The following is a 21,173-nucleotide window of genomic DNA, read 5'->3' as shown; positions in this document are numbered from 1 at the left end:
AACATTTCTATGATACTTTTATAATATTCTTAAGTGTGTCTGCAAACAACATAGAAGTACACATGATAAAAAGTTAAAACTCCTCTCCCTACAGTTAGTCATTGTTAACAGTTCAGTGTGCACCCTTTCAGACTTTTCCTACCCATGTACAAATATCACACTCTTACATACTCAGTGTCTATGTATAGATTGCCTGTGTCCTCTTTTTTAAATTAATTTATTTATTTTGCTACGTTGGGTCTTCATTGCTGCACGTGAGCTTTGTCTTGTTACAGCGAGTGGGGGCTACTCTTCATTGCAGTGCGCAGGCTTCTCATTGCAGTGGCTTCTCTTGTTGCAGAGCATGGGCTCTAGGCGCGCAGGCTTCAATAGTTGTGGTGTGTGGGCTCAGTAGTTGGGGTACACAGGCTTTGTTGCTCTGCAGCATGTGGGATCTTCCCAGACCAGGGCTCGAACCTGTGTCCCCTGCATTGGCAGGCGGATTCTTAACCATTGCGCCACCAGGGAAGTCCCTGCCTGTGTCCTTTTAATTCGTAAAATCTTGGAGATAGTTCCTTGTAAAGACAGATAACTCTAACTTCATTTTTCCCTTAATTAATTAAATATTCCATAACTTTATTTAAACAGACTTCTGAGGCCAATAAATTTTTTCCAATTTTTCACTATTTGAAAACAATGCTTACAAGTGACCATACTTACATGTTTTTGTGCATCAGTACGTCTATAAGATGGATGCCTAGATGAGAAATTGCTGATCAGAAAGACATTCTCATTTAAAATTTTAATAAATATTTACCAAATTTCCCTCCAATGGGTTATTAATTTTCACTGCAGCTTTAAGAATTTAAAATAATTTTTAATCTCTTAAGAAAAATCAAAATCAATTAAAAACAAGAACCAGGCATTCATAAAAGGAGTATAATTCACATATTATATTATGGCATTCCAAAATTTAATATGACTGTCATTCCTAAATCAGCCAGAATCTAGAACAGTGTTTGCCATAACAGGGGTGAAAACCCCTTGGGTAAACCTTTCTTAAACTTCCTTACAAAATTAGATTCCAGAGTCTCTGTTGCCATCTGGTGGCAATTCTCTATTGGTGAACCCTCCTCTGACAAGATTTAAGAGAAGTGGTTCTTTCTAAAACAATTACTTCCTGTATGTCACTCTGTACAAAACATTAATTATTTCATCATTCATGATTACTAAATGCATTTTTAATTATAAATAAATCATGTTGGACTTCTCTGGTGGCACAGTGGATAAGAATCCGCCTGCCAATGCAGGGGACATGGGTTCAATCCCTGGTCCGGGAAGAGCCCATAATGCCGCGGAGCAACTAAGCCCATGCGCAACAACTACTGAGCCTGCACTCTAGAGCCAGCGAGGCACAACTACTGAAGCCCGTGTGCCTAGAGCCCGTGCTCCACAACAGGAGAAGCCACCTCAATGAGAAGCCCGCTCACTGCAACAAAGAGTAGCCCCTGCTCGCCACAGCTAAAGCCTGCACAGCAACGAAGACCCAACACAGCCAAAAATAAATAAAATTTTTAAAAATTAAATAATTAAAAATTAATTAAAGAAATAAATAAATCATGTTACTTCTAAATTATTTCAGTTTTTTGAGACAATTAGCCAGCAGTGCAAATAAATACCAAAACTATCCAGCCACATCTTTTTTTCCCAGCCACATTTTTTAAAAAGACTCTTGTATATGGGCTTCCCTGGTGGCGCAGTGGTTGGGGGTCCGCCTGCCAATGCAGGGGACGCGGGTTCGTGCCCCGGTGTGGAAAGATCCCACATGCCGCTGAGCGGCTGGGCCCGTGAGCCTGTGCTCCACAGCGGGAGAGGCCACAACAGTGAGAGGCCCGCATGCAGCATAAAAAAAATTTAAAAAAGAAGACTCTTGTATAGATGAGGTCTCTTCTGTTAACAGATTTTTGCTTCCACAGGAAGCAAAACATATAAAACATCTTTTTTTCTATTATTTACCCTCTCATAATCTTCCTCACTAAAAAAAAAAAAAAAAGTTTAAATAAGTCATAGAAACAGTTACTTGCACCCCCAAAGTATCAGACACTGCAGGTGTCCCACTCAAATCCCCTTGGCACTTAACATTTCTGAGTATGCAGACCCAAATCCCAACTACTATCACCTCTTTGCCTCAGACATCCCTTTAGCCACATGTATGACAGGCTGAAAGTACCAGGGAAATAACATATTTTCCTAAACCAAAAACAACCCTCAACCAGCAACAGATATATAAATTGGCATATAAATACACAGATTGAATTATATCCCCCGAAATTCACATGTTGAAGTCCTAAGGCCCAGTAATTCAGAATGTGACCCTATTTGGACATAGGATGTTTACAGAGGTAACTAAGTTAAAATGAGGTCATAAGGGTGGGCCCTCACCCAATATGACTGGTGTCCTTATAAAATGGGGGTATTTGGACACAGAGACACACATCTACAAGACAAGGAGAGAGGCCTAGAACACCTCCTTCCTTCACAGCCCTCAGAAGGAATCAACCAGGCTGGCACCTTGACTCTTGCCTTCTGGCCTCCATAGCTGTGAGACAATACATTTTTGTTATTTGAGCCACTCAGTCTGTGGTACTTTATTATAGCAATTTCAGCAAACAAATACAAATACCCAGCTCCCTCACCTCTCGGGTGGAATAACTGAGATACATGTTCGGTGCTATTTCCTAGAGTACCCAGTGGGTTCCAGCTCGTTTCCCCACTATGGCAACTGGCTTGATAACACACTCTTTATTCACTTCCTTCTCTTGCCTTTTTCACTTCCCATTTTACTGGTGTGTTTCCTGGGTTCACCTCCTGCATAAACTACTTGATCTCAAATCCCTGTCTCTGGCCTCCTTCTGGGGAAACCCAAACTACGACAGTATCAGAAAGGGTATTCAGATGTCAGGATGGGATGTTAGAATTAGAGCCCTTCCCAGCCAGATGGCAACAAGGATCTCACCACTTGTGGAAGTAGAATGGTGATAACCTCTGAGCCGAAGCATCACAATTATTGGAGGCCTCATCTGTGGTGAATTAGGATGAATTAAGGTAAATTTGAGAGATATGGGGTCAAAGGTAGTTACAAGGGCCATAGGGTAGGTTGGTTGTTATGACTGCTGTTGGCACACTGGAAAAACTTATAAACTCAGGTCAGTAGGGACTAATAAGAAAGCCAAACGGCCTCTATGGTAGCATTTCAAGAGATACATTTTGTAAAATTATAAAGGAAACATGAACAAAAGACAATGTTACTACTAAACTATTTTAGCTTTCTTCAGACCCCCTGAGTCAGGCAGGCACATAAGCAATCCATCATACAATGGAATTGGTACATTCTGGAAAAAATGGGGCAAAGCCAGAGAGCCAAATACGTCACACAGAAAGGCAATGCAGACATCTCCATCACCTCCCTCATTGCACCTATGCCTCTCCTTCAGCTCAGACCTGTGGCCTCAGAGGAAGTTTGCTTCAACCCAGTTGGTGGAGAAGAGCAAAAAAATTCAGATCTGATTCAAAAATAGGTCAGTTCTATATGTTAACTTTTGTTAGTCTTTATGTAGGTTGCTGCCACACTACCACCCCACTTAGAAGTGACTGTGAAAACCCATGGTGAAGAAAAATACTCCCAGTGGATAGCACATCAAGTAACACAGCTGGTCATCAACTTGGCGTGAAGGGAGCTGTAGCCCAAGGTAAGTATATTCATAGACTCCTGGGCAGTGGTGCATGATTTGACTAGTTGATTAGGGAACAAGATTAGAAGACTGAAGATAATGGAATGCGCAACAAAATGTGTAAATGTACGTGTCTTACATCAGTGCCTGCAAGAGAGTACCCATCAAAGAGGAGATGCAGACCAACCAGGTGGCTCGGATGATACGTCCAGTGGCTTCCAGCCAGCCTCTGTCCTAGGCCACCCAGTGCTTACTCTATGGACTCATGAAAGGAGTAGCCATGGTGGCAGGGATGGAGACTCTACAGGGGCCCCCACAGCTCGGTGTCTGACCAGTTATCCCCAGAGGCTGAAGCTGGGCCCTAAATATGCTATTGTCCCCCAAGGAGATCAACTGGCCCCTTGGTGGCAAGCTGATTCCACTGAACTCCTTCCACTCTGGAAGGAGCAGAGATTCATCTCTAGTGGAATTGATTCCAAGAAGAGACTCTCCTTATTTTTGCCAGCAGAGCCTTGGCCAGTAACATCATCCCAGGGCTAACAGTATCTGAGTACCATTATGAAATTCCACATAACATCACCTTGGACCAGTGTTTATCAAATCACTTTTCATTACCACTCCCCTAAGGAGCCTTTTGAAACATTTTTTTTCCTGATTGACACTCCCGTGAAGTTTTAATACCACAGATAAACTGTATTTCTGTTTATGTGCTTTACGTATAGCTGTGCTTTATACATAAGAAGAATAACATTTGTTTTGCCCATCAAGAACCAATTTTCACCCACTTGGGAGCAATACTGCCCCTGTTGAGAATGCATGCCTTACACTAAGAGCTTCACTCTACAGTGAAGGTGGTACAACAGTGGGCAAATGTCCATGTGCTCCACTTTGCCTACTATACACCACATCACCTAGAAGCTGCAGTCCTGATAGAATGTCAGAATGGCATTTTAAAGGTGGGGCAGCTTGAAGATAACTTGCAGCGTTAGGGTGCTGGCCTTAAAAATGAGGTACGGGGTGTTTTTTTGTTTTGTTTTTATTTTATTAAAGTATAGTTGATTTACAATGTTGTGTTTAATTTCTGTTGTACAGCAAAGTGACTCAGTTATACATATATATATATATATATTATTTTTCATGATGGTTTATCACAGGATATTGAATATAGTTCCCTGTGCTATACAGTAGCACCATGTTGCTTATCCATCCTATACATAATAGTTTACATCTGCTAATCCCAAACTTCCAATCCTTCCCTCCCTGACACCCCGCTCCCCCCTTGGCAACCAAAAGTCTGTTCTCTATATCTGTGAGTCTGTTTTTGTTTTGTAGATATGTTCATTTGTGTCATATCTTAGATTCCATATATAAGTGCTTCCACATATGGTATTTGTCTCTTTCTGACTTACTTTGCTTAGTATGACAATCTCTAGGTCCATCCATGTTGCTGCAGATGGCATTATTTCATTCTCTTTAATGGCTGAGTAATATTCCACTGTGTGTGTGTGTGTCTGTGTGTGTCTGTGTGTGTCTGTGTGTGTATATATATATATATCTATCACATTTTTTTTATCCATTCGTCTGCTGATGGACACTTAGGTTGTTTCTATGTCTTGGCTATAGCAAATATTGTTCCTATAAACATAGGGGTGTATGTATCTTTTTGAATTATAGTTTTGTCTCTGTATATGACCAGGAGTGGAATTGCTGGATAATATGGCAACTCTATTTTTAGCTTTTTGAGGAACCTCCTTATTGTTTTCCATAGTGGCTGCACCAATTTACATTCCCACCAACAGTGTAGAAGGGTTCCTTTTTCTCCACCCTCTCCAGTGTTTATTATTTGTAGACTTTTTTTAAATTGGGGTATAGTTGTTTTACAATGTTGTGTTAGTTTCTACTGGCGAAGTAGAGTGCCCTGTGCTATACAGCAGGTTCTCATTAGTTATCTATTTTATACATATTTGTGTATATATGTCGATCCCAATCTCGCAATTCATCCCACCCCCCCTATCCCCCTTGGTGTCCATATGTTTGTTCTCTACATCTGTGTCTCTATTTCTGCCTTGCAAACTGGTTCATCTGTACCATTTTTCTAGATTCCACATATATGTGTTAATATACAGTACTTGTTTTTCTCTTTATGACTTACTTCACTCTGTATGACAGTCTTATTATTTGTAGACTTTTTTTCTTTTTTTTGCTGTGGGTTTGTCATATATGGCCTTTATTATGTTGAGGTAGGTTCCCTCTATGCCCAATTTTTGGAGAGTTTTTATCATAAATCGGTGTAAATTTTGTCAACAGCTTTTTCTGCATCTATTGAGATGATCATATGGTTTTTATTATCCTTCAATTTGTTAATATGGTGTATCACATTGATTGATTTGAGTATGTTGAAGGATCCTTGCATCCCTGGGATAAATCCCACCTGATCATGGTGTATGATCCTTTTAATGTGTTCTTGGATTCTGTTTGCTAGTATTTTGTTGAGGATTTTTGCATCTATGTTCATCAGTGATATTGGTCTGTAATTTTCTTTTTCTGCAGTATCTTTGTCTGGTTTTGGTATCATGGTGATGGCGGCCTCATAGAATGAGTTTGGGAGTGTTCCTTCCTCTGCAATTTTTTGGAAGAGTTTGAGAAGGATGGGTGTTAGCTCTTCTCTAAATGTTTGATAGAATTCACCTGTGAAGCCATGTGGTCATGGACTTTTGTTTGTTGGAAGATTTTCAATCACAGTTTCATTACTTGTGATTGGTCTGTTCAGATTTTCTTTCACTTCCTGGTTCAGTCTTGGAAGGTTATACTTTTCTAAGAATTTGTCCATTTCTTCCAGGTTGTCCTTTTTATTGGCATAGAGTTGCTTGTAGTAGTCTCTTAGGATGCTTTGTATTTCTGCAGTGTCTGTTGTAACTTCTCTTTTTTCATTTCTACTTGTATTGATTTGAGTTCTCTCCCTCTTTTTCTTGATGAGTCTGGCTGAAGGTTTATCAATTTTATTTATCTTCTCAAAGAACCAGCTTTTAGTTTTACTGATCTTTGCTATTGTTTTCTTTGTTTCTATTTCATTTATTTCTGCTCTGGTCTTTATGATTTCTTTCTCTCTATGAACTTTGGGTTTTGTTTGTTCTTCTTTCTCTAGTTCGTTTGAGATTTTTCTTGTTTCTTGAGGTAGGATTTATTGCTACAAACTTCCCTCTTAAAACTGCTTTTGCTGCATCCCATAGGTTTTGGATTGTTGTGTTTTCGTTGTCATTTGTCTCTAAGTACTTTTTGATTTCCTCTTTGTTTTCTTCAGTGATTTCTTGGTTATTTAGTAACGTAGTGTTTAGCCTCCATGTGTTTGTGTTTTTTTTACATTTTTTCCCTGTAATTTATTTCTAATCTCATAGCGCTGTGGTTGGAAAAGATGCTTGATATGATTTCAATTTTCGTAAATTTATTGAGGCTTGATTTGTGACCCAAGATGTGATCTATCCTGGAGAATGTGCTGTTTTCAGATGGAATGTCCCATAAATACCAATTAAATCTATCTGGTCTATTTCATCATTTGAAGCTTGTGTTTCCTTATTAATTTTCGTCTGGATGATCTGTCCATTTGTGTAAGTGAGGTATTAAAGTCTCCCACTATTTTTGTGTTACTCTCGATTTCCTCTTTTATAGCTGTTAGCATTTGCCTTATGTATTGAGGTGTTCCTATTTTGGGTGCATATATATTTATAATTGTTATATCTTCTTCTTGAATTGATCCCTTGATCATTATGTAGTGTCCTTCCTTGTCTTTTGTAACATTCTTTATTTTAAAGTCTATTTTATCTGATATAAGTATTGCTACTCTAGCTTTCTTTTGATTTCCATTTGCATGGAATATCTTTTTCCATCCCCTCACTTTCAGTCTGTATGTGTCCCTAGGTCTGAATTGGGTCTCTTGTAGACAGCATATATATGGGTCTTGTTTCTGTATCCATTCAGCAAGCCTGTGTCTTTTGGTTGGAGCATTTAATCCATTCATATTTGTTAATTATTGATATGTATGTTCCTATTATCATTTTCTTGATTGTTTTGGGTTTGTTTTTGTAGGCCCTTTTATTCTCTTGTGTTTCCCACTCAGAGAAATTCCTTTAGCATTTGTTGTAGAGCTGGTTTGGTGGTGCTGAATTCTCTTAGTTTTTGCTTGTCTGTAAAGCTTTTGATTTCTCTGTCAAATCTGAATGAGATTCTCGCCGGGTAGAGTAATCTTGGTTGTAGTTTCTTCCCTTTCATCACTTTAAATATATCATGCCACTCCCTTCTGGCTTGTAGAGTTTCTGCTGAGAAATCAGCTGTTAACCTTTTGGGAGTTCCCTTGTATGTTATTCGTCATTTTTCCCTTGATGCTTTCAATAATTTTTCTTTGTCTTTCATTTTTGCCAATTTGATTAATATGTGTCTCGGTGTGTTTCTCCTTGGGTTTATCCTGTATGGGACTCACTGTGCTTCCTGGACTTGGATGGCTATTTCCTTTCCCATGTTAGGGAAGTTTTTGACTATAATCTCTTCAAATATTTTCTCTGGTCCTTTCTCTCTCTCTTCTCCTTCTGGGACCCCTATAATCCGAATGTTGTTGCATTTAATGTTGTCCCAGAGGTCTCTTAGGCTGTCTTCATTTCTTTTCATTCTTTTTTCTTTATTCTGTTCTGTGGCAGTGAATTCCACCATTCTGTCTTCCAGGTCACTTATCCATTCTTCTGTCTCAGTTATTCTGCTATTGACTCCTTCTAGTGTAATTTTCATTTCAGTTATTGTATTGTTCATGTCTGTTTGTTTGTTCTTTAATTCTTCTAGGTCTTTGTTAAACATTTCTTGCATCTTCTCCATCTTTGCCTCCATTCTTTTTCCGAGGTCCTGGATCATCTTCACTATCATCATTCTGAATTCTTTTTCTGGAAGGTTGCCTATCTCCACTTCATTTAGTTGTTTATCTGGAGGTTTATCTTGTTCCTTCAACTGGTACATAGTCCTCTGCCTTTTCATTTTGTCTATCTTTCTATGAATGTGGTTTTCATTTCACAGGCAGCAGGATTGTAGTTCTTCTTGCTTCTGCTGTCTGCCCTCTATTTGTAGACTTTGTAATGATGGCCATTCTAACTGGTGTGAGGTGGTACCTCATTGTTGTTTTGGTTTGTTTTTCTCTAATAATTAGCAATGATGAGCATCTTTTCATGTGCCTATTGGCCATCTGTATGTCTTCTTTGGAGAAATGTCTATTTCGGTCTTCTGCCCAGTTTTTGATTGGGTTGTTTGTTTTTTTGCTATTGAATTGTAGGAGTTGTGTCTGTGTTTTGGAAATTAAGGCCTTGTCAGTCACATCATTTGCAAATATTTTCTCCTAGCCTGTAGGTTGTCCCTTTGTTTTGTTTATTGGTTCCTTTGCTCTGCAAAAGCTCATAAGTTTGATTAGGTCTCATTTGTTTACTTTTACATTTATTTTTATTGTGAGGTATGGTTTTATATGGTGCTTATATTGCCACAATATGGTACTACATGTTCTGACTCCAAAAGGTAGAAAACACATGCCTGGGAACCAAGAGGTAAGACTGGCCTCTGTCACCATAGCTTACACTGACCCACTTGGGGAATTTGTGTCCCCATCCTTTCAACATTACACTCTGCTGGACTAGAGCACCTGGCTCTAGGTGGTTGGCAGGGGATACATCTATCAATGGTCATAAAAAGAGTTCCACCAAAAATACGGCTGATACCTCGTCATTTGGGGGTCCTCATGCCAGTAGACCAGCAAGCAAGGAAAGGAGTAACTATCTCGGCAGGAGAAGGTGATTACCATGAGGAAAGGTGGGCAAGCAAGAATGTATCTGGAACTCAGGAGTTTCAATGAGCTGCCTCTTGGTGTTGCCATGCCTGGTAATAAACATAAATTGCCAATTTCAGCAGAATCTGACAAAAGCCTGTTAACCAGGGGCTAATACCCCTCAGGGATGAGGGTCTGGGTTACCCCACCAGTCAAGCAACCTAGACAAGCAGAAGACTAGCCAATTGTGAAGGGACTATAGAATATGTGTGTATCAGTTTGATGAGGCTGCCATAGCAAAATACCACAGACTGAGTGGCTTAAACAATAGAAATTAATTTTCCTGCAGTTCTAGAGGCTGGAAGTCCAAGATGACAGTGCCAGCAGAATTGGTTTCTTCTGAGGCCTCTCTCTTTGGGTTGCAGATGTTCACCCTCTTGCTGCCTCTCCACATGGTCGTCCCTTTGTGCACACTCACTCCCAGTGTCTCTTCTTTTCCTACAAGGACACCAATCACTCTGGATCAGAGCCCCACCCCAACGGCCTTACTTCAATTTAATCACCTCTTTAAAGGCCCTATCTCCAAAACGGTCACTGGGGTGCTGAGGGCTAGGACTTGAACATATGAATTTGGGGGAATATAACTCACTCCATAACAGGGTGGTAGAGGAAGGAGATGATGAATATCAGTTATAGACTCAGGACCATCTGTAGCAGCAGGGACTAGAGCTCGTCCTACTAAACTTCCTGGGGTGTGTGTGTGTGTCTTTTGGAAACTGGGACAAGTGGTGACAGGATGCAGTAAAGTGCAGGTGGGCATGGGTGGACCTGAGCCGTGCAGGGGTCAGCACTGCCAGCACCCCATCCACTTCCCCTCAGTACCTATCACTTCCCCACATGCCAGCCCAGCTTCCAACTGCCAGGAACCATGTGAGGACTCTCAGCCTGCTGGAACCCACTCTGCTGGTGTTCATGGTAAGATAGAAATGCCAGGGAGCCAACACCTCCTAGGAACAGCCCTCTACCTGTGACTGGTGGGAGCTGGTGAATGACTATCCCAGCTCCCTCCCCCCAGGTGAGCTATTTCTGAGGTGTGGGTCCCACACTGTCACCCAAGAGTCCCAGCAGCTGAAGTTCATTGCCCACAGTGGTAACTTGCTTGATAATGAACCTTTTTCTTTGCTTTCCTTCCCTTCGCTGTCTTACTTCCCCACTTCCATACTGGTGCATTCTGGGATCACCCCCCAGAAAAAGTACCTGCATTCAAATCTTTATCCCAGGTTCTGCTTCTGCTGGAACCCAAATTAAGGTGCTGACAGTCTGCAGAACAGCTCATACTTACTAAATTCATCATGTAAACGTATTTGACCGGCTTCCCTTTACACTCCTACTTCTCTCTCAACTGGTTGTTTCTCTAGCTACGTTATCTTCTTCTAGGCCACTAGTTCTTTCATATTTACTACTATGTGTCAAGTTCTGGGGATGTAGCAGGAAAAACAATAAGAGGGACCCTGCTCCCGTGGAGATTACAGTCTAGGAGGGAAGCCAGACTTTGAACAATTAATTTCAAGAGTGAATCCTGTAATAACAAGGAAAATGTGAGAGTGGGGAAGGAGACAGCAGTGGGATCCCACCAAGCCTGGAGGCAGGGAACATGCTTCCCCGAGGAAGGGACCCTGCATCTGGCACCTGAAGGGTTAGTAGGAAGTGGCTTGGTGCCAGTCTCCTCCCGGCTTCCCTGACCGGCAGTTTGTCCTTCTATGGTGGTCTAATGATAGCAAATGTGACAAGGGGTCAAATAGACCTTGGAAGAGAGATACAATTAACACAAAAATGCAAAACAAATCCCAAATCACCAGGAACCTTTATTTTACTTCATATCGAACTGGAAGAGCAATAAAATTAAAATATTTTCAATTCTTAAGACATTTTTACATCAGTTACACTGACCAGTAGAGAGAAAATTGAAATCCCTATGGAATTGCTAACAATAAATAAAATACTTAAAAATAGAATGTTCTGAGTTCAAAGGAAAATTTCCTGAGCCTGTTCAATCTGGGGAAGTCAATGACCCTTTGCAAACTCCAGGTTTTCAAAAGGCTATCCAACTGATGCAAGCTTCTGGTCATGACAAGAAGCTGCCACTCACTTTCAGCAGCGCCTTATATGAAAAGGGGAAACAATCGATCTTCCTTCAATCACTTTGTCCATGGTTCTGGGGAAGCTATGCACAGAGCAGAAAAGGAAGGTATCTGCTCTTTGTGGTACCAGAATTTCACAACATCCCAAATAAATGCCAGTGCTATTTTAACTTGTCATTAACTAAAATGTACCATTTGCTCAGTGTGCGAATATTAGTCCAATCTCCCTGCTGTTTGTGGGTGACCAAAGGAAGACCCAAATATTTGGGAAAGGGTAAGATTGACACTTTAAAAATTCCAGGATCTAGCAAGGGAAAGATTCTCTGTGAAGACCAAAGATTGAGTAGTGGCTTTGTAGGTCTAAAATTCTCTTCAGGGATAAAGTCAAAATACCATGTTTCATTGATTCTAGGATATACTTTTTCCCCCACACTTTAGCATCTCAGATTCCAATGGGCTTGGCCATTAATTGTCACAAGTGTCAACTCCCCCACTGACTTTCTTAGTGGTATATAAAGTAAGGGGATGTTTTACAACGAATGGTTTCTTAGATGAGATTAAATATGGTGCTCTGTAGTTCAGTACACACAGTGAGCCATATAAAAATAAATCTGACATTTTAACCCTGGTAACTTTCCCAAGTGAAAAGATGCTGACAAAAACATTTGGCGTCTTAAATTTCAACATGCGCATCACAGTCTCAGGAAGGGTTAGAAGGATGGTGATGTGGGATGAGCTTATACTCTCCTTCTGCGTCTGTCCCTAGTCAGCTGAGAGAACTATAAGGAAATCGATTTCACACTTCTGGGACTCAATTCCTCATCTGTAAAATGAGAAAGTGTTATCAGATGGCCTCTAAATCTTCCAGCCAAAAAGGAAGGTGATTTTAAATCTTACACCACTGAGTATGTGTCACTGTGTAAATTCCATAGCCACGCTGCCCCCAAAAGGCAAAGGAGCTTCTTGAGTTGCTGAGTTGCTGGCTCAGACTTCTCTGCAGCCACCCCTGCCCCAACCCCCAAGAGTCAAGGCTTCAAATCCACAGACTTTCTTGAACCAAGCAGAAAACACAATTCATTCACAACTTTAGTAACTTGATTGGAAAAGGATAATTCTTCAGCGTTGGGCAATTTGCAAACTTCTTTTAAAAACTGGAGAACTCTACTACGTTAAGTTGAACTAAATGTCTACCATAAATTTTAAAATATCAAAAAATTATAGCAAGGGTTCACTTCAAAGTCTTCATGATTGACATAATTTCTACAGATTCTGCTGCTTTAAGTGCCTCCTTCCATGCCACAGAAGCACCAACTACAAAAAACTTTGTTTTCTGAAAGAAAATAATAAAGAAATTTCATTTGAATTAACTATTCATATCAGCACCCTGCTCCTACATTGAGATTTTATTCAGCAAGAACAATGTGCTTAGCCAAGGAAAACAAACAGTGAGAAATGGGTATTCCAAGTGATGAAAAATGGAATAAAAATGTTGCTTTATGATAAATAACACATACATTTATATTTTTATATACATATTTTTAATTCAAAAGTCACAATCTATCTTTACCTAAACATGTTAGAATTAAAAACAAGAATAGCAGCTAAAATCAACAATTGCAGAACAAATCACAAATTCCTAAAGATTCCTATTTAAATGTCAATTCCAAAGGTTCAGACTATTTTAAGTGTTGTGATGTCGCTTAACTAAGTTACTAATAAAGGTAGACTCCCTCTTTAAAATTCTCTTAAATTCAGTCAATTATACATGTTCGATTCCTACTCCTTGAGCTGGCACAGACACTAATGAGGCCCAATGAAATGACCAAACTTCAGTAAATGTGTTGGTATTGGCATCTTACATTCAAACAGCAGATTCTTGGGCTCTGAGGAACTACAGTTGCTGGCTCAAATGCTATTATTAAGCAACTAGAATATATGCTTTACCCAAATGGGTGAAGGAAAGAAAGGAAGGAAAAGAGAAACAAAAAGAAGAGAAGGAAGAAAGTGGGGAGGGAAGAAGGGAAAAGAGAGGAGGAACAGGTGGGGAGGAATGAGAGAGAGAGAAAGGAAGGGAGGAAGAAAGGAAGCGGGGGGAAAGGAAGGGAGGGAGGGAGGAAGGAAGAAGAGAGAGAGGAAAAAAGGAAGGTAAAAAATAAAAAAGAAACTCCTGGAGCTGCTGATGCCCCACCACATAGCCATCACTGCATGGTGTTCTGGAGAGCAGGTTCTACCTTTGAACACCACGTCACTTGATTTCCCATGTTCTTGCTCTACCTCCAAAATGGGCTGGGCCTCTTTCCATGAGAAAGAGAGAGGCTTATGAAACGAAGCAGAGGTGATGACTGGCTGTAAAGACTACAATTTTTTTGTTGGTCAGAAAGGTATATATAGTTAAAGGATGAGGTTTTTTACGTCTTCAATATCCACTACCTTTTGCAGCAAAGTTCCTTAAATATTATAAGCACACTTCTTAAGCAATGTAAAGACTTACATGTAAATATAAATCATACTTTCTGATTATTTCTGTCTAATCAAGAAAACCATGGCTTCTGTCCTAACAGCTAATTGGCCGTAAGTCACAAAGTGGGTGGTTTTAGAGGAGTGCAGGCAAGTAATGTTTGATGTGCCCACTTCCAAGCACTGACTTTGTTTGCCTGCAGTGATGTTATAAAGAAGCTTCAAAGACTTCAAAAATACAATCACCAGTCTAAACACAACTTGATTCTGTGAAGATGAAAGGTTCTTACCATTGATGTTACTGATAGATCAAACTGTAGTTATCAAGCAAAGAATAATCAGGGTCATCTGCAAAGGGCAAAACACAGAGCAACATTAAGTTAACATTTTTTCATGATAATATATTAGCCCTTTTCAAATCAAGGCATCCCACTCAGAGTCTGGTGACTGCCATTTTGTAAGAAGAAAATATATCTGGCAACAAAACCTACAAATAATAGTCATAACTACAAGTCAGAAAACATATTGGAAATCCCTATTATGATTTCTTTGCCATTTTCAACCATGCCCAGATAGCAGTCCCCACAGTAAAATCACCTTCAAAAATGGACAGAAGTAAGTCCCACAGTGCCAAGTGGTAATTATAAGGTAACAAGAAATCAATTAACTTAAATCCTTATCTAGTTCAAAGATGTAATTTCAGCCACTAAATTTTTCAGTCACTAAATTTTTGCCAAGATGCTAAATGCAGCCCAAGATGTCTCTTCCCTCGAACATAGATAGGCATATCTTTCTTTTATTCAAATAATAGGTATTTGTTGAGCACCTACTATGTGCCCAATACTGTGTTATGTTTTGTGACTGATTCAGGAGAAAACAAAGTGCCTGCCCTCAAGGATCTTGTAATTATCCAGGGAATACAAATTAACAAAAAGCACTAAGTGTGTGGTTCTCCCAGAGGTATCATAGGAGCTCAGAGAGAAAAAGAGACCAGGGTGCTCAGTGAAAGATCCAATTATAGGCAGTGTACAAAATACATAATATTAGGTTACATGTTTCCAGACATCTTCTATAAATTACATTTCTGTGTAATCCAAAGGAAACTGTATCTCAGTTTTGCTGTTCTCATGGTCCAAGTTGAAATAATCTCTTAGTAAGAATGCCTTATAAGTTTCTTTTGGTACTTGAGTAGCTGAATTCTCTTGGATAAGCTATAAAATAGACCATGAATTACCAAATTCCACTCTGTGACAAACAGTATTATAGTTTCTAATAATAGGTTCATTCTCTTGGAAATTTGATTCTATTTATTCCCTTTCCTTTTATTTCAAAATTCTAGCTACTCAACCTTAAATAAAACCTGACCTAAGATTTCAAACAGTCTTTACCTGGTAAACTTTTAGGAACTGGGAGAGGTCTTCTCCTGTAAGAAATGAAAACCAAAATCTTTCAGATAAGTTCTTGTTATTTTTCTAATTTTCTACTTCACTCTACAAACACTGCATGCTAATCAGATCGGGTTTCTGCTCTGGAGGGTTAAGAAAAGTTCAGAGGAAGCAAAAGCTCTGCAGCGCTGACCTCCTGGATCCAGGCTGCAGACATTACATTATTCTGGGGAGCAGGATGCACAGAGCCCTGCCCCGCAGCCCAGAAATCTCAGTCATGTGGGCAAGAGTTCCTGATCGCCTTGATAAAAAAATGGGAAGTCAAAGAGTTCCTACCTTGCTGTCAGGGTTAAAGGAACTAACTCAAAATTACTGCTTTGAGCAGCACTTGGCATTCTTAAACAGTGGTGATGAACTTGCACTTCCCCCTCAAACACTTCCTTATCTTTGTAAAAACTGGACTGAAAATTCAACAGCTTAGACTCCGAGGTGACTGTATGTGAAACAGAAGTTTCTCTTCCCTCAGGATCCTTTATATCAAGGCAGCAAACTTTTTCTGTAAAGGGCCAGATAGCAAACGATTTAGGCTTTTCTGGCCACACAGCATTTCCATCTCATCACTACTCAGCTCCAATGAGAAAGCAGCTGTAGACAGAATGGAAACAGATGAATGCAGTCATCTTCTAACAAAGCTCTACATATGAACACTGATGTTTGCATTTCATGTAATTTTCACATGTCACAAAATAGTATCCTTTCAATTCTTTTCAACCATTTAAAAACATGAAAACTATTCTTAACTTGCAGGCCCTACCAAAACAGGTAGGTCAGATTTGACTCACAGGGGGCCAGAGTTTTCCAACTCTTGCTTTCTACAAGAAAGGTATAGGATTCATGCATGAGTAATAATAATTACAGTCAAGCATGATACAATCCCCCTCGAACTATGACTAGTACAACCCATTTAACATTTGTCCTAAAAATGCTATTTCCAAAAACCTAGCACTCACTAAGCAAATGCAATGGTAGAGATATGTTCTGATTCTAATTCGTCCATATTAGAATTGGAACACTAAAAATAAAAATGTTCTTTAGGAGTACTTTTCTTTTCTTTTTTTTTTTTTTTTTTTGGCCACACTGCGGCATGTGGGATCTTAGTTCCCTGACCAGGGATCGAACCCGCGCCCCCTGCGGTGGAAGAACAAAGTCTTAACCACTGGTCTGCCAGGGAAGTCCCCAAAAGTACTTTTCTACATGTGAAAGAAAGCGGGGTATTACCTTGCCAACTCAGACCCCGTAGCCTTTCCTGGTGGGGCAGCATTCTTCTGGGGGCAGTAGAAATTCTCGTACATGATGGGTGCTAGGGAATCATCAAGACATAAAACATTAAGAGGCTGATGACTTCCACTCTCAATGACCTGTGACAAGAAAGACTAACAGAATTGCTTAATTAACCCCCCACCCTACAGCTCCATTCACCTGGTGGAGTCTGTCCAGTTTTGCGTTGATTCACAAAGTACTCAATGTCCTTCTCAATGCTGCACATTTCTAAACTCTTACGGACTTCTTCATACATCTAACAAAAAGAAGATAAATAAAGGTAGAGGTATATGTCCATAAAAATGGTGACACAGCTTATTAAAATAGGAGGTTTGATGAATGGCTGTTTTCCAAATTTTGCTTTGAAAAGAAAAAAGAAGACATTCCCAAGTCCTGGACTCAAATAAAGGGATTTCTCTGATGCATATCTGCATTTAAATTTTTTTTAAAGATGACAAAAAATATATAGATTTTTTTTTGTAGCAGCACAGAAACCTTGGTGGAAAGATTTTTTTTTTTTTAAACTACTGATGGGACAAAGAAAATAGATACCAAGTCCCATGACCAATTCTACACACAAATGCAAAGACAATTGGAGAAAAGTTCTTCCAGTCAATCCTACTTGTTTTCTGGGTGTTTAATTATTCTTCTAAAGTGAATGTCCCATCTAAGCGAGGGTGGCTATTTCTTAGGAAAGAAAGTGGTGATAATTTGATTCATGTCCCCCTGAGACCTGGGAACCCATGACAATTGCTGTGTACAAGTTAAATCTGGATCACTAATGGCCCTGGAACACTGCTGAAGTAAATCCTGAGCCCTGGAGTGACCGTCAGCCTGGGCATGGCTCAGTCTGCTAGCCCTTGGTGCTGTCCTGGAGTGACCCCATTTCAGACCGGAGCAGTCTCTGGGACTCACATTCATTTTGTGACATCTCTGTTTTCCATAAATTAAACTGCATTTGGGTCTCCCTTCTCTGCTCTCCTGCTCTGACCCTTTATTTCTTAGAGAGAAAGTCATAGTGGTAAAGTGAAACAAGAGTCAGGCAGGTTAGGTGTTTATCTGGGTCCATACTCACGGTGTGGCCTTGGGCCAGTCACTGTACCTACCTGGGCCTCAAATGAGGGGGGTGAACTAATAAATGTTTATGGTTCCTTCCACTCTAATGAATCTAATATGCAAAGCATCCTCCGTGGATGCCTCTGACTTACGTTATCACTTGTGACACATTGTTGTGACAGCTGATTCATGTGTAACCAGAGTGCATTCCGAAAGAAGTTTATTCGTTCACATTCTTGAGTCTCAAACACCTATAGAAACAAAACTACATGTACATATGCAGAGAAAGGGGCCATTTGTCTAGACTGGCTATGACTTAAGAAACAATTTCAACCTTGAATTATCTGTAAGCTTATTGTCTCATTTAGTGTACTCCCACCCACCACCGAGGAAGCTCATAAACTCTTACTCAGGCAAAGAATGCAAATAGATTCTAATAACATATTAACACAGATAGGACTGGATATAGTTCTGAAGGTAAGAGGTGATGATGAACCTAAACGTCAATGTTCTAACCTGAATTCCAGCTCACATTTCCAACTGCCTAATGGGCATATGTACCTGGGCAGCCTGCCAGAGCCTCCAATTCAAAGAGTTGCCCTCCTTCTCACCCCCTCCCAGAATGAATGAATTCAACTGGCAAGATGGTCACAATTGTTGAAGCTAGTTGATGAGTACATGGGGGCCCTTGCACTTGTCTTTTATCCTTGTGTATGTTTGAAATTTCCTTAATAAAAAAGTTGTTTAAAAAGTCACTGCCTGAACAATAGTTTTTGGATATAAGCAAATACAACTTATGGAAAATCAAACTGTTCTATAAAGTGGATGCTACAGTATTCAACAGTGGATGTTATATATTAATGTATTTTTTAAAGGTTGACTACAAAACGATTACATTTTAAAGCTTCTTATAATGTAAAACTGTATACATATACAAGAGGAGAGAGAATAGCATAATGAATCCCCATGTACCCATCACCAGCTGAAACACTTATCCACTCACAACTGACTGTTTTACCTATTTCCCTACCAACGCACCTACTCCCTGGAGTATTCTGAAGCAAATACACTATTTCATCTATAAATATTTTATTATTCATATACAGTATATAAGTACTACATATGAATATTACATTATTTTTATTATAGACTATTTCACATAGACAGAATCATAGAGAGTGATATTAGGAAGACACACATACCAACCACCCAGCTTTGTCAAAACTTCTGGCCATATTTGCTTCAGATTCTGTTAAAGCCTCTGTGTGCTTTCTTCAATCTCTACCATGTTCCTCCTCCCCCAGAGATAACCATTATCCTAAATTTTATCATTCTTATGCAGATTTTGACAATATGTATGTATCCATAAAATGTATATGATATTGCTTTGCATGTTTTAAAACCATATAAAAATGCTCTTATTTCAGGCTTTTCCATTAGATTGTGGAATTAAGGAAGTAAAGCAGAAACGAGTGTTTTAGGAGGGACCCACAGTTTCAGGTGCTAAAGACCGGTCAAATAAAATTAGAAACTGCAAAGGCATGCTGGACCTCACACCAAGGGGACCACTGGTTCCTCTGGGAGAACAGCTGCAGGGGAGCAGACCCCAGACACAGCCACTGGGACAGGCAGGACAATGAGGATGTGGAGGCAACTCCCCCAGGAAGCCTGGCTGTGAAGAGAAGGGAGAAGCAGCAGTGGCAGGCTTGAAAGCTGGAAGGAGCTGAGATGTGAATGATAATAAAAGTCCACTGTGAAAGGGAGCTGTGTGCAAGGGGGTGGGGAAAGCCAGCTGGAGGATCCTGAGCCCAGTGGTGGCAGAGCAGCCCTTTACCACTATCACAGGAGAAGGGAGGGTGGTGAAGATCCGTAGTTCTCGTGCTTGAATTCACAGCAGAGTCACCTGCAGGACTTATTAACATGGAGACTGCTGCGCCCATGCCCAGGGTTTCTGATTCCAGAGGCCTGGAGTTGGTCTGAGAACCTGCATCTCTGCATCTCTAACAAGATCTGCATCTAACAAGGCAATGATGTTTGTACAGGTCCTAGGACCTCCCTTTGAGAACCACTGGTAAGGAAAATGTGTAGACAGGGTGACAGAAACTTGAGGAAGTTTCCAGGTTGTGTCTTTATTTTCTCTGGGTCATTGTGAGGCATGTGCTGAAAATGAGGGGGGCAATGGTGAAACAAAAGGTGTGAGAATAAAAAACTCTAGGTCAACTCTCCTGCCATCTGCATTCCCCTGTCACAGAGCAAGTACAGGTGAGGCTCTCGATAGGAAATCAATGAATCAACTGTTAATTGATTCAGCTGCTTCATACCCGTGCGAATCAAACATCAGAGCAAGGCCATGAACAGAGTGGGACAGCATGGTCAGGATCGGGAAGAAGCAGAAAGACAAGGATTGGGGGAAAGCATTCCAATTCCTTCCACTCTCCACTTAAATTCCAGATTTCTAATTTGCCCTCAAGTAATTCTACAGAAGTAGAGGAAGGAAGACCCGCCCTTCGGGTTCCAGGTACCTCGCAGGCCTTGATGTGTTCGCTCTGCCACTCTTCACGGATCTTATCCAGAGTGTTGATGTGCAGCATGTACGCCTTGTCTGCAATGGAGGGGAGGGGCCTGGGTCTGGAAACTGGATGGGAGGGGGCTCGCAGACCCATGAAAAATAAGCAAGGTGGGCATCACATTCTTTATAAAGAAAAACCAAGCAATTAGCCAGAAATGCTCCAAGGAAGGAAAAGTGAAAGCTGACAAGGAACCTCAGCCAGGGTTTCCTTCCACCTCTTACCATTTTCAGGAAAATTAAACAAACAATGAGGGGTGCAGAAAAGTGAACTACCAAGTTACTTCAGTTTTGGATTTAGAAACTTAAGCAGCCACAGTTGTGAGAGGCTTGTCTCCGGCAAGAAACTGTGGCTGGGAATTAGAAGCCTTTGCAAACACTTGGTTTGGATTTTAGACTTCAGTGATGACAAGGCCTCACGACTTGGTTGTTTCTTTCACAGCAGAGAAGAGTTATCAGGGCTGAAAAGGGGTTTTAACATAGATGTTCCCAATAAATCAGAGTGAGCACCTGGTCACAAAGCAGCTGCCACTTGACCCCCCCTCTCCCCCCCATCCCCACCATTCAGTCACCTGTCAGGCGGCAAGACCTAAGGCAGCCAAGGCCAGAAACCGCTGCCTCATTTGCTTCCTCCCGCTCTCCCAGGTTCCCATATACCCTCCCTTCCCCCCTCTCTTCCTTCCCTGTTTCCCCCTCCTTCCCTTCTCATACCTTGTTAATCCTACTGTATATGTATATATTCACTAT

The 21,173-nt window shown here is 40.5% G+C and overlaps 1 protein-coding gene across 7 annotated transcripts in view; it reads right to left on the bottom strand.

The window, feature by feature from the left end:
• PSTPIP2 (proline-serine-threonine phosphatase interacting protein 2) overlaps positions 1 to 21,173 on the bottom strand; it is a 114,839-nt gene that overhangs the window by 11,005 nt on the left and 82,661 nt on the right. For 5 of the 7 annotated variants that reach the window (XR_003794621.1, XR_003794625.1, XR_003794623.1 and 2 more), the window contains exons 9-15: positions 20,383 to 20,462; positions 18,013 to 18,111; positions 16,964 to 17,060; positions 16,763 to 16,844; positions 15,488 to 15,522; positions 14,390 to 14,447; positions 700 to 736 (exon numbers count right to left, since the gene is read on the bottom strand). Coding sequence is in view for 4 of the 7 variants with exons in the window: in XM_029230551.1 (XP_029086384.1) it covers positions 14,398 to 14,447; positions 15,488 to 15,522; positions 16,763 to 16,844; positions 16,964 to 17,060; positions 18,013 to 18,111; positions 20,383 to 20,462 (443 nt within the window). In the remaining 3 variants the exon portion in view is untranslated. Of the gene's footprint in view, positions 1 to 699; positions 737 to 11,339; positions 12,973 to 14,389; positions 14,448 to 15,487; positions 15,523 to 16,762; positions 16,845 to 16,963; positions 17,061 to 18,012; positions 18,112 to 20,382; positions 20,463 to 21,173 lie in introns of those variants that run through there. The other 2 variants (XM_029230527.1, XM_029230563.1) reach the window with 2 other exon arrangements.

The sequence above is a fragment of the Monodon monoceros genome, unplaced genomic scaffold, assembly GCF_005190385.1.
Source record: "Monodon monoceros isolate NGI ecotype Baffin Bay Population unplaced genomic scaffold, NGI_Narwhal_1 Super_Scaffold_1, whole genome shotgun sequence".
In the NCBI taxonomy this organism is placed as follows: Eukaryota; Metazoa; Chordata; class Mammalia; order Artiodactyla; family Monodontidae; genus Monodon; species Monodon monoceros.
This window is presented reverse-complemented; position numbering and strand designations above follow the sequence as displayed.